Source organism: Miniopterus schreibersii (genome assembly GCF_964146895.1).
Source record: "Miniopterus schreibersii genome assembly, chromosome: 2".
Taxonomy (NCBI): domain Eukaryota; kingdom Metazoa; phylum Chordata; class Mammalia; order Chiroptera; family Miniopteridae; genus Miniopterus; species Miniopterus schreibersii.
In genome coordinates this window covers 96,085,138-96,103,578 of record NC_138102.1, presented here as the reverse complement: position 1 = coordinate 96,103,578, position 18,441 = coordinate 96,085,138, and the positions used below count along the sequence as shown (strand labels likewise).

Sequence of the window (18,441 nt, the reverse complement as noted above, 5' to 3'; positions counted from 1 at the left end):
TCTGATTTCACGATTTACATTACCTCGGCTTCCTTTCCTTCCCACTAGAGGCCGCCCACCAGGACCCAGTCCTCCGAGCCCCGCGACTCGCGGCCCCGCCTCCGTCCTCTTTGGCCTCAGCCTCAGTCCCCGCCCCTCCCGCGCCTCTCAGTCCCCGCCCCTCCCGCGCCTCTCAGTCCCCGCCCCTCCCGCGCCTCTCAGTCCCCGCCCCTCCCGCGCCTCTCAGTCCCCGCCCCTCCCGCGCCTCTCAGTCCCCGCCCCTCCCGCGCCTCTCAGTCCCCGCCCCTCTCTCTTTCCGGGGACCGCGGAACAGCCCTGCTCCTCTACTCTCCAGCCCCGCCCCCGGCGCGGAGGACCGTGGGAGCAGTTTCCTTGGATCCGCGCGTGGCAACGACTCAGCCTGCGCAGTGTCTTGGATTCTCCAAAACGCCGCGTCGTTCGGGCTTCACTGGCAGTCGCCCTGCTCCCCTCACCGCGAGGTAGGAGAGGGGCTTGGGGCAGGGGCGCCTCGGGGGCCGGCGCGGCCTCCCCCGCCTCCTCGGGGACTCCGGGGCTGGCTTTTGGGGGCCGCGAGTGGCCTCTGCCTGCGGAGCGGCACCTCCCTCCCTCGCCGCCGCCGACAGTCCCCCAGGGCCCGCCGGTCCGCCCCGAACGCGGGAGCCCATTGCCATCAAGTTTGTGTGGCTGCCTGTCCCAAGTCACAGTCACGCCTGAATGGGGAAAGTTGGCACCAAATTAGAGCTTGACACGGCAGACGAGGTGAACACTCCCATTTAATGTCTATGTCGTCTAAAGCTTGCGAAAAGTGGCCCCAGGAAAGGTGCAGTTCTCGGTGTGTGCCAGCACACCGCAGTACATCCTCACTCTCACGACGGTGAAGGCAAAGACTGGAAGTAGTTTTCCCCAAATCCCTCGTAGGCCCCAAATCCCACTTTCTCTTCTACACGGTTGATTTCCTGGCTGTGAGCTTTAAGAGGAACGACAGTGGGCGTCTTGGAAGGATATTGTCCAGCACAGTTAGCAGAATATCATAAAAACAGATATTTCAAAGAAAGGTTTTGCTGGCATTTGATTTACATTGAGAGGGTACCCTCGGCAGATCATTTCAATACGTGAGGCTTGTGATGTGCGTAAAGTGCTGCTGAAATAGCTTGCAGAATCCAGCAAGCCAGAGTTGTTACCTTTGTTCTGCCACCCCTACCTGGTAAAAGAGTGGGTACTTCTTTTACCATTCCAGGCCTGACTTTCCACATCTTTCAAGTTTGTATATTCACTAGATATAAACTATTTTCAAGCTGGCTGCAACCTAACAGAAAGGATGGAGCTCTGGTTCTAAAAGTTGCTGTTTTTATGAGGTATGTGTAAGCCAAACTAACAGGGCTCATAATCAGTCAGCTCTTGATCAGCACAGTAGTCCTCAAAGTGTGGTCCCCAGACCAGTAGTGTCAGCAGCATTGGAAACTGGCTAGAAATGCACATTCTCAGAGACTAAGGGGGTGGTGATGACTGCCACCCAGGACTTACTGAACCAGAAACAGTGTGGAGAAGCAATCTGTATTTGATCTGAAGTTGGAGAATGACCATGTTGCTGTATATATAATCCCAATGAATTATTTTTTAATGCTGAATAGTTTTTCACTGCATAAATATACCACATTTTGCTTATCCATTGTATTGATGGGTACCTGGTCTATTTCTAATCTTGGGGTACTATCAGTAAGGCTCCTGTGAACATTATTATACTAACCTCTTTGTAGACATGTTTTCATTTTTCTTGGGTAAATGCTTTGGAATGAAATTGCTAGGTTGTAAGATATATGTTAGTTTTATTAAACCACCACACTTTTTTCCAAAATTATAACATTTTACATGCCCACCAACAATGAGTATTGCAGTTGCTCCATGTCCTTGTTGACCTTTTGTGTTGTTGATCTTTTTAATTTAGCTCTTCTGATAGGTGTGCAGTAGTTTCTGCCTGGCACTGTCATTGACTATTACATACCTTTTTTCTGCCCTTGATACTAAGCTCCTTGAAAATAAGGATGATGAGCTATATCCCTCTCTAGTGCTTGTCACTGTCCTTTGATGGAGCAGGTTTGTATTGAATGTGAAAGGGCAATGAATGAATGTTTTGACACCTAGTTTTGAGAATTTCACATGAAAAAAGTTTTAAGCCATAAAAATGTGTAGAGGTAAATTTGACCAGAAAGGTTGTTAAATAGTTATACTTTATTTCAATTAAGAATTATTTCTTATCCCAAGAGCATATTTACACTGCTGATTTTTCCTAGGTACAGATGATGCAGAATGTACACCTGGCCCCGGAGACAGATGAAGATGACCTTTATTCTGGTTACAATGACTACAATCCAACCTATGATACCGAGGTAAAAAAAATCTACTTGTTTTTTACATTGATGTTTGTTAAGCAACTGGTTCATGAAAAATTTGCATTTGAGGGTTCTGCCTTATTATGCTTTAAATTAAGTAAGCTGATTAAAAGCTTAGAAAAATGCTATTGCTAAAGAATCCACTAACTTCCATCAGTAATAATAATCGTGGCAGAAGGGAAAATCATGAGAAAGGTTATGGAAACAAATTAGGATCAATCATATACTATATTTTTCAGCACTAGCTATCTGAATATGTGAGTTTAAAAGACTTAGATCACTTGAAGTAGCTAAAATCAGGTTTTTTTAATGCTCTAAATTTGAAATGTCATATAGAGTTACTTTAATTCTTTTAATTAAATTATGTAAGTATTTTATAGAAGAATTAGGAAGGCCTGGCCGGGCATGGCTCAGTGGTTGAGCGTTGACCTAGGATCCAGGCGATCGGGGTTCGATTCCCAGTCATGGCACATGCCCGGGTTGCGGGCTCGATCAAAGACTCTCTCATCATTGATGTTTCTATCTGTGTTTCCCTCTTCCTTCCTCTCTCTGAAATCAATAAAGATATATTAAAAAAGAAAAAAAAGAAAAATTAGGAAGTAGAAATAGTTATAAAGAAAAGTTAAAATCATAGAAACTGTCACCACCCAGAGATGACCATTAACTGACTTATAGTGCTTATCTCTCCATTTCCCTATGCAAATATGTGTATATCTCTTTATAGTTTGGGGTAAAATGGTGTCATACTCTGTACTGTTTTGTAACCTGGGTTTTCTCCTTTATTAAAATATCTACTTATGTCAAAAAGTCTGTATCTACTTACTATTTAGTGGTGTAGTTATTTAAAAAATGAAATTATTACTAAAATGAATATTTTAAATCTTTTTACATCATTGTGAGTTATAGTTTCCAAATTGTAAGAAAACACGGACAATAAACCTTTTTATAAACTCATCTTGAATTAGTGTGTGGAAAAAAGGTAAGGATGAAGGATGTGGGAGCTGATTTACTTGCTAGTATATAAAATTCAAATATTAGCATTTATAGGACTTTAAACTAATTTAGGAAATCTCTATTCACTAGAATTTTTCGTACAACTTATAGTCATTTTCAAATTATTTTTTCCTCTGGATAAAAATGGTGGTCTGTGAATTTGAAACCTAGAAAGAAAATAGTAACCATTCACTTATTCTATATGAAACAAAAATATAGGAGATACTGATCACTGTAGAAAATTTGAAAAATACTGAAGATTGAAGAGAAAAATAAAATGACATAAATACTGTCACTCAAAGATCACCTGTATTAGACATATAACCTGATGTTTTGTTGTATTCCTTGTTTTTCACTATGTAGATGCTTTCCTCCTAGCATACAAATACACACACACACACACACATAGGATTCTATAGATTCCTTTTTAAAAATTTGCATGAAAACATAGGCATTTTGCTACATTAGTATAAACTATGAAAACCACTGATATCTCCTCTTTTCTCCCAGTTATAAAAGTAATATGTATAGCCCTAGCCAGTGTGGCTCAGTTGGTTGGAATGTGGTCCCATATACCAAAAGGTTACAGGTTCGATTCCCCGTCAAGTCACATGCCGGGTTTGCGGGGTTCAATCCCTGGTTGGGGCAGGTACAGGAGACAACCAATCGATGTTTCTCTCTCTCTGTCTCTCTGTCTCTGTCTCTCTCTCTCTCTCTCTCTCTTCCTCCCTTCCTCTCTCTAATATCAATAAAGAAAAAAATGTTATATGTATAAAAAATATTCATGCTCATTGTTGAAAAACGAAATTACCCATAATTACATTATTCTGAACTAACTACAGTTAAAGTTTGCTTTGTCTTTCTTTCATACATACAGTTTTAGCATGTTTGAATTGAAATAGCATTTACTTTTCTGTTTGCTTTTTTTAAATTCAACTGCCTCGTAGGCAGTCTCATGATACTAAAAATTGAAGTCAGTGTAATTTTAATGGCTACATAATACTGAATATGGACAGTTGTTTATAACTATTTTCTGATAATAGGATATTGACAGTTTTCTGCTACTATAAATAACAATGCAGTGAACAATTTGAACAATTTTGTGCATAAATAATTTTCTGTATTTTGATCAAACATTTTCTAGGATAGAGTCCAAGAAATTGAATTTAGATAGTTCATGAATATGATCATTTTTAAAGCACCAGAGAAACTTCCTAACATCTCAGCTCTTTACAGTGTGGCTTCATTATTTCATTTGGAGTGAATATTCAGAATATCAGAAACAAAAATAAATCATACGGTAAAATAAAAACATTTGCTTTACTTAACCCATTTTTTTAAATCTTACTTAATTGGAATAATAACAAGTTTAATATATAACTGAATTATTTGAAAGTTATTAAGATGTTCCATAGATTATGCAAGTTGTTAATGAAAAAGAAAAAAATTACAAAAGTTGTGTTAGTTTGTATTTGTAATTGGAGAATTTGTTGACAATTTTTAGTTTGTCAGAATTCATTGAGCTGATTAATCAAATTTTACTAATAGTTTAGGAATACTGGAAGACTTCCTTTTCCAAAATATCTGCTGAAATACTATAATTAATTATGCTAAAGGTTGCCTTTGGTTTTATACTTCATGTGAAAGTTGCCTAGTCTCTATAGCTAACTAAGAATTGTGTACTTATTTAATTTTATGTAGTTGATATGAAAGGTAATAAAGATTATTTTAAGTAAAAATTAAAGAAGGATGCTTGTATATAAAATGTTTAAAGTGTATACAGTATTAACTCCTGGTTATATAAACATTTTAATTGCATAGTTTTGAAAAGTTAATTGATATTTACTCTATTTTTTAATGTATTTTTTGTACTTATTTTTTAAATCCTCACACGAGGATATTTTTTTCCATTGATTTTTAGAGAGAGTGGAAGTGAGGGGGGGAGGAGAGAGAGAGAGAAACATTGATGTGAGAGAGACACATCGATTGGTTGTCTCCTGCCAGTGCCCCAACCGTGTCTGGAGATCGAACCTGCAACTCACGTACGTGCCCTTGACTGGGAATTGAACCTTCAACCTTTGGTGTGCTGGCCAATGCTCTAACCACTGAGACACACAGGCCAGGGCTGTATTTATGTATTTATTTTTCAATAACCAATTATATTTTTGTTGAAAGTACAGTAGTTCCCCCTTATCCACAGAAAACACGTTCTGAGTGTCCCAGGATGCCTGAAACTGGCAGTGGTACTGAATCCTATAAATACTATGTTTTTTCCTATATATACATATTATAGTAAAGTTTAATTATACATTAGGCACAGAAAGAGATTAGCAACAATAATTAATAATAAAATAGAACAGTTATGACAATATACTGTAAAAAAAGTTACGTGACTGTCTTGCTGGAGGTCACCAGGGAGGCCAACGGAGGCCTTAATTCAATAGTGGGGTCCAGATCCTTGTCACCACACAACAAAGAATTTGAGGGCAAGGCAGAAAAATTTAGCAAAGCACAGTAAATTTATTAAAAGTACTCACTTGAGAAGGGGGTGCTGGCAAACTCAGGGAAATAGACACCCCAATGGGGTCCGGTTAGAAGGTTTTTATTAAACGTAGGCTAGTGGGAGCATAGGTTGGTCCTTGGCTTCTGATGCTGGTGGGCTGACTGCTGATTCTGCTTGTCCTCTTCGCTCCCCTCTGGATAGTGATTTCTTTTTTGGTCCTCCTGGAATTGTCATGGTGATTCAGGGGGAGGAGTGGTTCCAAAACCCCAATGTAAATTTATTACAATGATATTATAATGACCTGTTGGTCATTTGTATGTCAATAAGGTTGCTGAATCAGGTTGAGAATGTTTTTGTTTACCTTAAATACAAGAAATTGGGACAGGAAAGCAGGGGAATGGGGGGCTAGTAGTCAGCATAAGTCATATGCAGGATGAGAAAGGGGAAGGATAGACCTTGAGGCCTTTTTTCCCTATTCTAAATTTCCTGACTCATACATTCCCCCTGAAAGATTTCAATCCCATAATCATATGGGAAGGTGAATGAAGGGTTGGTGATTCTTCTCTAGTTGCTTCAGGCTGAGATTGGGCATAGACCCTGCCTAGCCTGGGATTGAAAATCTCTTCCTGCTTGATTTAAGGGCCCAAGCTCTATATCCCCTGGATGTTGAGGTATGGGCTAGATCCTTGGATTATGATCATCTTTATATGAAACTGTTGTAATAGAAGATATAACAAGAAGATTAAAAAAGCATAGGCCAAAAAATAAAAGGAGAATAGTTATTAATGGATCAAGGAGTGGAAATACCCAGGTGAAAGAAGTGTGGACGAAAAGAGGCCACGTGCTAACCTGACTAGCTCAGGGAAGGCCTGCATGGCCACCTTGCAAACTTGAGACCTAAAGTAACCACAAAGGGTGGTCTGAAATTAAAACTTTTTAAACTAAAACGCAGCTGCCCTAGCTGTTTTGGCTCAGTGGATAGAGCTTCAGCCCGTGGACTGAAGGGTCCCAGGTTTGATTGCATCTAAGCGCACGTACCTCAGTTGCAGGCTTGATTACCCACCCTGGTCTGGGCTCCTGTGGGAGGCAGCCAATTGATGTTTCTCTCTCGCTCTTTCTCTTTCCTTCTACTCTCTCTGAAAAGCAATGGGAAAAATATCTTCAGGTGAGGATTGAAAAAAAAAGGCCTAGTAATGTCCTAGGCCAGTATCTTCCCTGACATAGGTCAATCTTTACCTTACCTGAGCCTGTCTATTGTCTTTTTGCGTCTACAATAACATAGCATTGGAATGTCAAAGTAATTTTGCTTTTTCTAGACCCCTCAAAGAGCAGGCACTGCTCTGTGGAGACCACAAATGCCCTCATTGTTACTGAGTTAATTGTTGACTGTTAACTATCCTATACCCACCTATGTAAAAAAAGTATGTGTCTATCATTTTACTTTTTATCCAATCCCAGAGGTTTCCCCACTTTGCTTTCTCCCACCTCCCTAATCTATCTCCAATGGATTTCAAATAAACCCACTTATCTCTTCTTTTGACTGTAATGTATAAAACAAGGTGCAAAACTGCCATTCTCAGGAGCATTATCTCAATCCATTGAGATTCTGCTTCCTGGCCGTAGTCATCAGTTTGGCTCAAACTCACAAATATTCTTCACAGGTTTGAATGTTTCTTACGTTAACAGAAGGGGGAGCCTTTTAAATCGTGTTCCAAATGACATTGAGATCTGTTTCTTGGTTAAACCTGTGAAGCCAGGATGCCTGTTTGTAGACTTTTGGGATATTATGTTCATTTGTTTGTAGACTTTTGGGATATTATGTTCATATTATGTTCATTATGTTGATTTGTTTATTTATGTGCGGCAGGTTTCATTATTGACTTCACAGATGCCTCCCTGTTTGGCTAGGAGGTAGTCTAGGGCAAGTCTGTTGTCTAGAACTACATTAGCTAGAGAATCTGGGGATCCCTGAATTCCCTGTAGGGCCTCCCCTGTGTGGTAGTAAGGACTTCTAGGGCCTGAGTTAGATTGTGTAAGATTACCTCATGATAGGTGAATCCTATCCAAGGAGTGGCTGTGCTGATTGCCACTCCTATGCCTACTAGGATTTGGCCTGTGGCTCTTTTGGCTCTTGTTGGGGAGGTTATATTGTGGACAGTTATTCCCCATCTTGTGGGCCCTGATAGACCAAGAGTGCATTGTCCCTTGACTTGGGAGTTGTCTGTGCAGGGGTACGCCAAGGCCCAGAGCAGAGTAGTAAAAGTTCCTTGGGACTGCCTGTCATAGGGGAGTTGGTGTTTAAAATGTCCACAACGGAAGACATATCCTGGAGGTGCACAAGCTCTCCTAGGTGATATGTGGGTTAGTCAGGTACTAAGGCCCCTACATAGCCCAGAGATGCCAAATTAACAGGAGGGCCATTTACGGCTCTCCTGTTAGTTTGGCATCTCTGGGCCCCATAGGGACCTCCCAAGCTTAAGGAATGCGATACATTAGTTTTCAAGCCTGAGGTTCAAATTCCTCCCAATAAGTGCATCTTCCAGAAGGAGGATGTTTTTCCTTTCTGTCAAAAACTTGGTGGGAGGCAGGGCACCAATGGGTGATGTTAGGATGACAGGATTATGAGGTATGAAAGGTCTTGGGAAAGATAGTAGGGGTGGCGAAAGCCCAGTAAATGTTCAGTTTGGTTCAGGCTTATTTGTGCGTGTATTGCAGGGGACACAAGTAATGTTGAGGGAAGAACAAATAAAAGTGTATGGTCGTTTTCTCTGGGTGTGGTTGTAGGGTAAAGTGAGGTGAACACAGCCAAAGGGAGTCTTTGTGATACTGAGATGAACCTCCAGAGGGTTAGACTTTCCAAAGTGCTTTGGGGAACCTAAAAAGAGAATAGGGGTCTGGGCTTGTCTTTATGGGGATATACTCAAGGCTTATTGCATTGACCCGAGGGTCGGGATGGCAGATCCAACAGACAGAAAGATTGTTTCCTAAAGTGATGATATTCAAAAGGTTGACAAGAGAGTTCTGTCTCTAACCTCTGTAGGTAATGGGGGGAAGTAAAACAAGTAGGGCTAGAATTACCATTTTAAGAGTGAGGGAGATAGTTGCTAAGTGGGGTGCTTGGTGGTACACAAGTGAGGAGGAGAATGAGGGTTACACAAAACCCTAAGCAAAGAAAAAGACCTAATACCTCATCAGTCAGGTGGTGGGTCGTTTACTTATTGGTCAAGGAGTCTTCTTTGGTTTGTTTCTGAAAGAGTTGTTACCGGAAAGGGGACCTGGCCCCTGGCGGGCCTGCCTAGGGCCAGCTGATTGTGTGTGGGTCTTGATTTTGTGCAGGAAAAATTTCACAACATGAGTCCAGATGACTATGAGGGAACATTTATTAAAGCTGGGGCAATAAAACAAGAAAGGGCTTAGCATAGAAGAAGCAACAGGAGAGCCTAGGCTGGGCTGCTCTGGCTCTCTGGGAAGTCAGAGAAAAGGGGGCCTTGGGAACAGGTTCAAGGGACTAGCCTGAGAGGAGCTGCCTCTGCCCATTGCTGCCCTGGTTGCAAGTTTTGTGGGGTCCCTTAGAGTTTAGGAGATGCATGCCTGTGCCGGAAGAAGAGGGGGAAAAAGAAGGGAAGGGAAATGGAGGCAAGGTTGCTCCCCAGAAGGAGATCATGAGCTATATCCTTTGTCTTGAGGCTTTTATTTCTCTCTTGCAGGCTGGAATCTTAGGGGAGGTCCAAGGGGAGGGTTTCAACAGAATATTCATCAGTTTTCTAGGTGTGCTCCTTCAGGGTTATGGCCTTCACTGATTGGTCAATGTCAGGCCAAGGAGTCGTCAATCATCACAGCTGGTCCTGGTGTTGCCCACCTGTTTTCCTGATTTTCTGGGTCTGAAGCTGAAATACAACTGAGGCCTAGATATTATTTCTAGGGAAGTGAATTGCTCTGTCATTTTGTTCAGCTATCTGTCTCAGTTTCCCTATTCCACTTGTCCTGGATTACTGGCCTGCCTCAGAGTAACTTTAAGTCCTCCAGGGGTTCACAGGTGTGGTTGTCCTTCTGGTATTCCTGCAGAGGCTCAGGAGAGAAAGGCTTTATTCTAGATAAATGTACCCAGGGTTGTATACCAGATAGCTTGACTGCTGTGGGGATGGCAAGCAAGAGCTGGTAGGGTCCTTTCCATTTTGTTTTTTTTGTTTGTTTTGTTTCATGTATGTGTATATATACACATATATATTTTTAATCTTTATTGTTGAAAGTATTATAGATTTCCCCCCCTTTTTTCCCCATTGATCCCTTCCACCCCACATCCACCTCACCCCCAGGTCTTCCTCATACTATTGTCTGTGTCCATGGGTTATGCATTTGTGCATATAAGTTCTTTGATTAATCTTTCCCCATCCACTCCCCCACCCCAACTTCCCTCTGAGATTCCTCAATCTGTTCCATCCTTCTGTATCTCTGGATCTATTTTGTTCATCAGTTTATTTTGTTCATTATATTCCACATATGAGTGAGATCATGTGATACTTGTCTTTGTCTGACTGGCTTATTTTGCTTAGCATAATACTCTCCAGTTCCATATGCACTCCTATGTTCATAGCAGCACAATTTACAATAGCTAAGATCTGGAAACAGCCCAAGTGCCCATCAGTAATGAGTGGATAAAAAAGCTGTGGGACATTTATACCATGGAATACTATGCAGCTGTGAAAAAGAAGGTCCTTTCCATTTTGGAGTTAACTGGTCCTCTGAGGAGCTTTACTTCGAAGTCTTGAGAAGGACCCAATCCCCAGGAGATATACTGGGCCTGTGAGTTGATGTTCCCCAGAAATGGAAGGATTTTATTGCCTTATTTTTGGAGAGCCTGTTACACCTGTCCTAGACTGAGAATATATTTACATTGCTCCTAGACCTCAGGGTCAAAATATATGTCAGAGGTTAGGAAAGGTCTCCTGTATAACATCTCAGAAGGGCTTAGTTCTAAGTTTGATTTGGGAGCTCCTCTGTACCTTAGGACTGTAGGCAGGAGCCAGAGCCATGTCTCTCAGGTCTCCTGGCATAATTTTGCTAAGATTTTCTTTAAGATATGGTTAGCCTTTTTTACCTTTTCTAAAGACTGAGGCCTCCATGAACTATGTAAATGGAAGTTAATGTCTAGGCCTTGGGCTGTTTCTGGGGTAATTTTGTCCACAAAGGAAGGGCATTTCCACTTTGGAGGCTTCTGGGAAGTCTAAACCTTGGAATGATTTCCTTAAAGAGGGCTTTGGTTACCTCCACTGCCTTTTAAGTCCCGGTGGGAAAGGCCTCTACCCGTCCAGTAAAATTATTTATGAATACCAGGAGATATTGGAAACCCAGGGAGGGAGGCATTTATGTAAAACCTATTTGCAAATCTTCTCCTTGGAAGGTACCCCTTCTCTTGAGAAGACAGGGAGAAGGGGGACTTTATTTTACCCCCTGGCTTGTTAACTGAACAGAGCACAGCCTTCAGTGACTTCTTTTATGGCTCAAGATAGGCCCCTCTCAATGAAGATTTTTGATGTTAAAGAATAGGTGGCGGAAGAAACAAGATAGCGGCGTAGGTAACAGCTGCACCTGCCGCCTCCCACAACAACATCAAAATTACAACGAAAATACAGAACAACCATCACTCAGAACCTCCTGAAATCTAGCTGAACAGAAGCCCTACAAAGAGGGAACTGAAGAAGCATCGAGACTAGAGACCAGTAGGAGGGGCAGAGACATGGGTGGATCAGGGCGGAATCCAGAGATGCAGCCACCGGCCCATACCTGGTGCCACGGTTTAAACCTGGGAGGGATATCTCGGCGGTGGAGGTTTCCCAGAGGAGTGAGGGGTCCCAGCCCATCGGGACCCCCAGCCCAGGGTTCCAGGGCTAGGAAGAGAAGTCCCCACACCTTCGGGCTGTGAAAACCAGGGGGGACTGTGGCTGAGGGTCCCAGAGGCTGTGGGAGTCCCAGGTAGCTCCTTTTAAAGGGCCTGCGCACATACTCAGACGCGCTCCCTCTGAGCTCCAGCGCCCAGCAGCAGCTTGAAAGGAACCTGGGACACTTGGGGAGGAACTAACCTGCCTGAAATTGGGTCGAGAGCTGGAGGGGCAGCTTTTCCCCAGACAGAAGAGCTGGCAGAGGCCATTGCTCCTTTGGCGAGCCCTCCCCCCACAGAGCCGGCACACAGGTGCCATATTTGAATCTCCAGCACTTGACTCAAACCTTTGGCCCTACCCTGGTGATTCCCGGAGGCCCCACCCCTCCCTACCTGCAAGCTCATCAAAGCCATTTCCAGTGGCTTTTCTATGCAAGTGGCCTTTCGAACCTCATGCTTAGGACTTCCCTAAAATCTCTCAAACAAGCAGCAGCGTGCCCCATATGGCTTGATCAGTGGCCCCAGGCCTGGCATTAGTAGCAGCCTTCATTGGCTCATAACTTGGCGTCTCCTGGACAACGCCAAGCCCAGCACAAGTAGCAGCCAACTATGGTTTGCTGTGTAGCTCATGCTGGGTGACCCTGGGAAAGACACTGGCACAGGCTGACTTTGCTCCTCCCAGGAGGCCCCAGAGACAGTGTACCTGGTGGTCAGACTCGACGATGCTGGATTACAACCATACCACATCTGCAAGTGACATACTCAAGGGGCACACTTGGTGAACACCAAAGCTCCACTGAAGTAAATCCTGCTCCATAGGGGTGTCTCTATCACAGCAGCTCTTTGGCTGTAGTTGCAGCTGGTCCTCACAGCCGATTGGCCTGGGAGTCAGTTCCTCCCAGTGACGCCAATAGCAACCAAGGCTCAACTACAACAGGACAGTGCACCAGCCCACACAGGGGAGCATCTAGAAGGCCCAGCTCAGGTGACTGGGGAGGCTGAGCCACTGGACCCTACAAGACACCTCCTACACAAAGCCACTCTACAAATTCCAGGAGACATAGCAGCTCTACCTAATACATAGAAACAAACAGCTGGAAGCAGCCAAAATGTGGAGGCAAAGAAACATGTCACAAAGAAAAGAACAGAAGAAATCTCTAGAAGGGGAACTAAATGAAATAGATCCAAGCAAGCTAACAGATACAGAGTTTAGAATTTTGGTTGTAAGGATGTTCAAGGCTATTAGTAAGACTATTACGAAAACAAGTGAGACCATTGATGACCTAATAAAGTACCTATCAGAAAGGAAGGCTACACGAACTGAAATGAGCAATGATTTTCAGGGACTCAACAGTAGAGTAGAGGATGCAGAGAATCAAATCAGCAATTTGGACCATGAGGAAACAAAAAACACCCAACCAGAAGAGCAAAAAGAAAAAAGAATTCAGAAATATGAAGATATTGTAAGGAGCCTCTGGGACTACTTCAAGCGGCCCAACATTCATATTGTTGGGGTGCCAGAAGGAGAAGAAAGAGCAAGAAATTGAAAGTCTATTTGAAAAAATAATTACAGAAAACTTGCCCTACCTGGTGAAAGAAATAGACTTACAAGTCCAGGAAGCACAGAGAGTCCCAAACAAGAGGAACCCAAAGAGGCCCACACCAAGACACATCATAATTAAAATGCCAAAGGTTAAAGACAAAGAGAGAATCTTAAAAGCAGCAAGAGAAAAGCAATTAGTTACCTTCAAGGGAGCACCCATACGACTGTCAGCTGATTTCTCAACAGAAACTTTGCAGGCCAGAAGGGAGTGGCAAGAAATATTCAAAGTGATGAAAAACATGGAACTACAACCAAGATTACTCTACCCAAGATTACTTCTTCTCATTTGCCAATGGTATCCTTTTGCCTCAAGGACAGTTTGAACCTGATGTGGAGTTTGGACTTCTAAAGGTTGGCTCAGGATCAGCTTTAGTGGCTTCTTCAGTTACCAAGGCAGTTGCTGCTACTGCTCGTAGGCAGCATGGCCATCCAGTTGCCACAGAGTCTAATTGTTTTGAGAAGTAAGCTACTGGCCTGGGGATGTTGCCAAGCTTTTAGGCTAGGACTCCTAAGGCGATCCCTTGTTTTCCTGCTACATATAGAGTAAATGACTTTTCTAGGTCAAGGAGGCCCAAGGTTGGGGCCTTGGTTAGGGCCGATTTGTGTGTTTTGAAGGCTCCATTCTAATGGCTCAGAATCAGGTCCTTTGATTGCTTTATAAAGGGGCTTAGCTATCAGCTCAAACATGAGGATCCAGATTTGGCAGAAACTGCCATTCCTAAAAAGGTTCTTGTTTCTTTGTCTAGGGGACTGCAAGATTTAGAATAGCTTCTTTTCTTTCTACAGAAAGTGAGCGAGATCCCTGAGTTAGGTGGTAGCCTAAATACTTTACTGTTGAGGGTAAAAATCTGCGCCTTATTGAAAGACACTCGGTATCCCTTTTCCCCCAGGAAATTAAGATAGTGTTGTGGTCAGAGTCCTGTTTGGTGGGGTTACAGGTCAGAATGTTATCAGCATATTGAATTATGGTCCCATGTGGTAGTTTTTTTCCAAGCACTTGTCCAAAATTATGAGGACTGTCTCTGAACCCTTGAGGAAGGACAGTCCAAGTATATTGGCCTGTTACATGGGTGTCAAGATCTGTCCATTCAAAGACAGACAGAGGCCAACTATTTGGGTGAAATGGGATGCAAAAAAAGTTCATCCTTGAGATCTAGCACCATAAACCATTTGGTCTCATGGGGAACTTGGGATAGGAGAGTATGTGGGTTGGGTACAATGGGGTGAATGGGAATCACAGCCTCGTTACTGGCTCATAAATCCTGAATCATATACTCGCCATTTGGGTTTTTTTCAGGCAGTCTAGGAGTATTATAAGAGGATTGACAAGGAACTATGATTCCATGCTGAAGGAACTTGTCAATGAGGGATTTTAGACCCCTATGGGCCTAGCTTCTGGTTTCAGAGGGTACTTCCATTTACAAGGGTATCCAGCTGTGTCTTTTAGTTTAATTTGAACAGAGGTACCTGGGTAGCCCTCCCAAGTAGTCCCCTATCCCAGACTATTAAGTTAACAGCAGACTGTATAGGGGCTAAGTCTTGGTTAGAGACCAAGAGAAATATGGAGTCGCCATTCCTCTTGGTTAAACTAAGAAGCTGGATATTAGTACCTATGGTTATCATTAAATCCATTTCCATTAAGGGAGAAGGACATTCTGGCATTACCAGGAATTGTTGAGAAACTAAACAATCTTGAAGGTAGCAACTGAGAGGCAGAGTAAAATATTTTCTTTTAGTTTACCCATCTACCATCAAAATGGTACAAGCCGTGGTTGTTAAGGGTCCCATGTGTTCCATTAGGACAGAGTAGGTGGGTCCTGTGTTAATTAAAAATTTAACTTTTTTACTTGCTACATCAAGAGTCACCTGGGGTTTTTCCATAGTCACAAGATTTCATGTGTGCAGAGCCACCAGGAACCTGGGCCCTTCAGTCTTCCTCAGGTAAGGCCATTGTGGTTTCAGGAGTTACCCCTCTCCCTTTGGAGCTGGGGACAGTTCCTTTTCCAATGGTCTGGCCAGTCACAAAAGAGGGCAAGGTGTGGGGGCTCTTTCCTAAGGAGGAGATGCCAAGGTCCAGCTTTTGAGAACATTGTCTGCTCCAATTATCTGGCTCACTGCACTTAAAGCAAGCTCCCTTGGGGGACCAAGGGGATGCCCTACTTGGACATCCCAATGTTTCCCTTAGGTGACCTTGAGGCTGCAAGGTGCCGGCAACTGCAACTGCTACCTGCTACTGAGCCTGCCATTTGGCCTGTCTGGTCCACACTGGGCCCTTTCATCTCTTTCAGTCTGGTCACAATGATTTTAGACTCCAAAGATGGTTTCCAGTAATGGAGCCATTGGGGTCTGAGGGCCAAATTGAAGTTTTTGTAACTTTTGTCTGATGTCTGGGTCAGGTTGACTAATATGATGCTGACCGAATAAAGCTTGTCCCTCAGACATAGAGGGGTTTATGTTGGTATACTTTCTAAAGGCCTCAGTCAGTCTGCCCTGAAATAGAGCAGGTTTTTCTTCCTTTCCTTAAGTTACCTCTTTCACCTTTTCATCATTTATAGGCTTGGTGACATATTTTTTCATGCCTCTTATAAGGCAGTGTATCATATAATCCTTCCTAGTGAGGTGCCTGTCCCACCTGGTAGTTGCAGGCTGAACTGCATTCACCCCCACCAGGTATCTATCCAGTTGGGCTGCTGTCATTCCATCAATGTGTCCCTCGGCTGCTAACCAGTTCCTATGTTTTTCCCCAGGAGTACGACAGGTGGGCAGGACAATATGAATGTCCCTCCAAGCCAGGTCAGAAAGCATTGTCAGTGCTTGAAATTCATCTACTAACCAACTGGGGTCTTCTGAAAACTGGCCTATCTTTATTTTACATTGGGTGAGGTAGGTTCATGATAAAAGAAACATGAACCCTAATGGTTCCCACATCTCCTTTTGCTACTTCTCTGGGAGGACATAACTTGGTGGGGTCTGGATGATAAGAGGCTCCACTCTTGTTATGTCCTGAGGGTCTAGGCTCCCGTTGGTATTGGTGCATAAAAGGAAGAAACATAGTAAGGGGGGCTTATAGGCAGGGTGGAAGGTGCCAGAGGAGGTATCCCAGGGGAACCTTGGTATGGGAGGGGCCTGGTTCCTGGCCTTCATGTTCTTCTGAATTATTTATTGGGCATGATGGAGGCACTGACAGGAGAAGGTCACCTAGGATGTCTATATTCACCTGGGGAGGGCTAGAAAAAGGAATGGGCATAGCAGATCTTACATGAGCCTCTTCTCTCTGGGTCTTGGTATAGGGCCATGAAGGCTTGTATGTAAGAGATTTCTGTCCATTTTTCCTGGCATTTGCAGAGGAGATCTGATTGAAGGGTAGTATTGTAATTTAAGGTTCCATTTCCAGGCCATGTTTCCCCATCCCCTAATTAATACTGAGGTTGTGCTGTATTGCAGAAGAAAATGAATTTTTGTTTGTTTGTTTGTTTGTTTGTTTGTTTTAAGCCATCTAATTTGAAGTCCATCCAGTTGGCCAGAACGAAGCCTAGTGGCAAGTCCTCAGGAATGGACGAGAAGTTTCCCATAATACCTGGAGAAAGAAAAGGGGTGCTCAAGTGAGGGTGAGGCATCCCAACCTGTCCTCCCACTAGGAGGTGGACTGAAAATCCACCTCCTCATTGAGGGCAGGCTAAGAGAGTACAAACCTAGGGGTCAGGGCATCCCCTGCACCGATAAGTCTGGCCAGCTTGTCCTGGGCATCCCTGGAGTCGGCCAGTATGGCCCCTTAGACGATAGGCCCATGGCTTCCCACTCAGTGGGGATTTGTTTACTTGTCCAGGCATAGGGAGGCTACTAGGGGAAAGGAGGCCCTTAGGGAGAAGCTGGTCTGTGACTTCCCTGCTGCTTTCCCCTCCTTTTGGGCCCAAAAGGCTGTGGCCAGTTATTAAGTCTAGGATGCTGGGTGTAAGCCTGGTGAGGAAGTATCATTCCAGTTAAAGGATCAATGCTGGTGATTTGCACAGTGGTTAGCAAGAAAGGAGAAACCAACCTGGGAAGCCAGGGTGGTCAGAAATTGGTCCAGGGGAAGGCCACAGTGGTCACGGGACCATAGAATAGTCTGTGACAGTTCCAGTTTGCATTCAGACCAGGTAAAACTGAGGTACATGGCGGTTCCTAAGAAGGTGCAGGCATCTATGAGTAGCAGGAAGTGAGACGATTGAAAATGAGGATGAATGTCTTGAACGCAGTAAAAGAGTGGTGGGAGCATGAGGAATCCTAAGTCTGGTTTATAAGATCACAAATATGGCATTTTGTGACTGTCTTTAGTCAGGAAGCTAAATGACCATATCATGGGCATCTGGTCCCCAGAAAAAGAGAGAAAAATCTGATTTTAAAAAAGGTGTGTTTATGAAAGGCAGAGACAAAACAAGGCAAGTCCATGTGGGCAAACTTACCAGCAACTGTGGACAGAAAACTCACTCCTGGGTGCAGGTCTGAAGCTCTTGGTCGTGTAGGAGGAGGACTCAAGAGTGATTCTGAGGGAGAGAGAGAAAAAAAGAAAGAGAGAGAGACACTGATTCAGTCAGGAGTGGAGGAGAGAAACAAGATGCAGGTTCTTGGAGACAGGGTCAGGGGGTGATCTGGGAACAAGCTGCAGCAGCTCACTGTTCCCCTGGTTTCAAGTCTCACAGGGTGACTCTGTGAAAGGAAAAGATCTCTTGGCTAGCTCACCAAAAGCTAATGCAGGAGGACACTGAGGAGGCCAAGGGAGGCCTCAACCCAATATCAAGGACCAGGTCCTTGTCACCGCACAAGAAAAAATTTAAGGGTGAGACAAAGATTCTGCAAAGCACAGTAAATTTATTAAAGTGAAAGTACACACTTGAGAAGGGAGCGCTGTCAAACTCTGAGAACAAGCTTCCCTTTTGGGGCCTAGGTAGAAAGTTTTTTGAGGATAGGGTGGTCCTCAGCTTCTCACACTTGTGGGTTGGCTGCTGATGTGGCTCATCCCAGTCCCTCCTCTGTCCTCTCTGGATAACGATTTCTCATTTGGTCCTCCCAGAACTGTTACTGTGATATGGGAGGC

At 43.7% G+C, this 18,441-nt stretch overlaps 1 protein-coding gene across 5 annotated transcripts in view; it reads left to right on the top strand.

The window, feature by feature from the left end:
* Positions 1-287: 287 nt before the first annotated feature.
* The window catches only part of IFT88 (intraflagellar transport 88), a 132,479-nt gene continuing 114,325 nt past the window's right edge, over positions 288-18,441 (top strand). For 3 of the 5 annotated variants that reach the window (XM_081129765.1, XM_081129764.1, XM_081129763.1), the window contains exons 1-2: positions 302-479; positions 2,292-2,387. In XM_081129765.1, coding sequence (XP_080985891.1) covers positions 2,298-2,387 — 90 coding nt within the window. In that variant the 5' untranslated portion in view covers positions 302-479; positions 2,292-2,297. Of the gene's footprint in view, positions 480-1,268; positions 1,356-2,291; positions 2,388-18,441 lie in introns of those variants that run through there. The other 2 variants (XM_081129766.1, XM_081129762.1) reach the window with 2 other exon arrangements.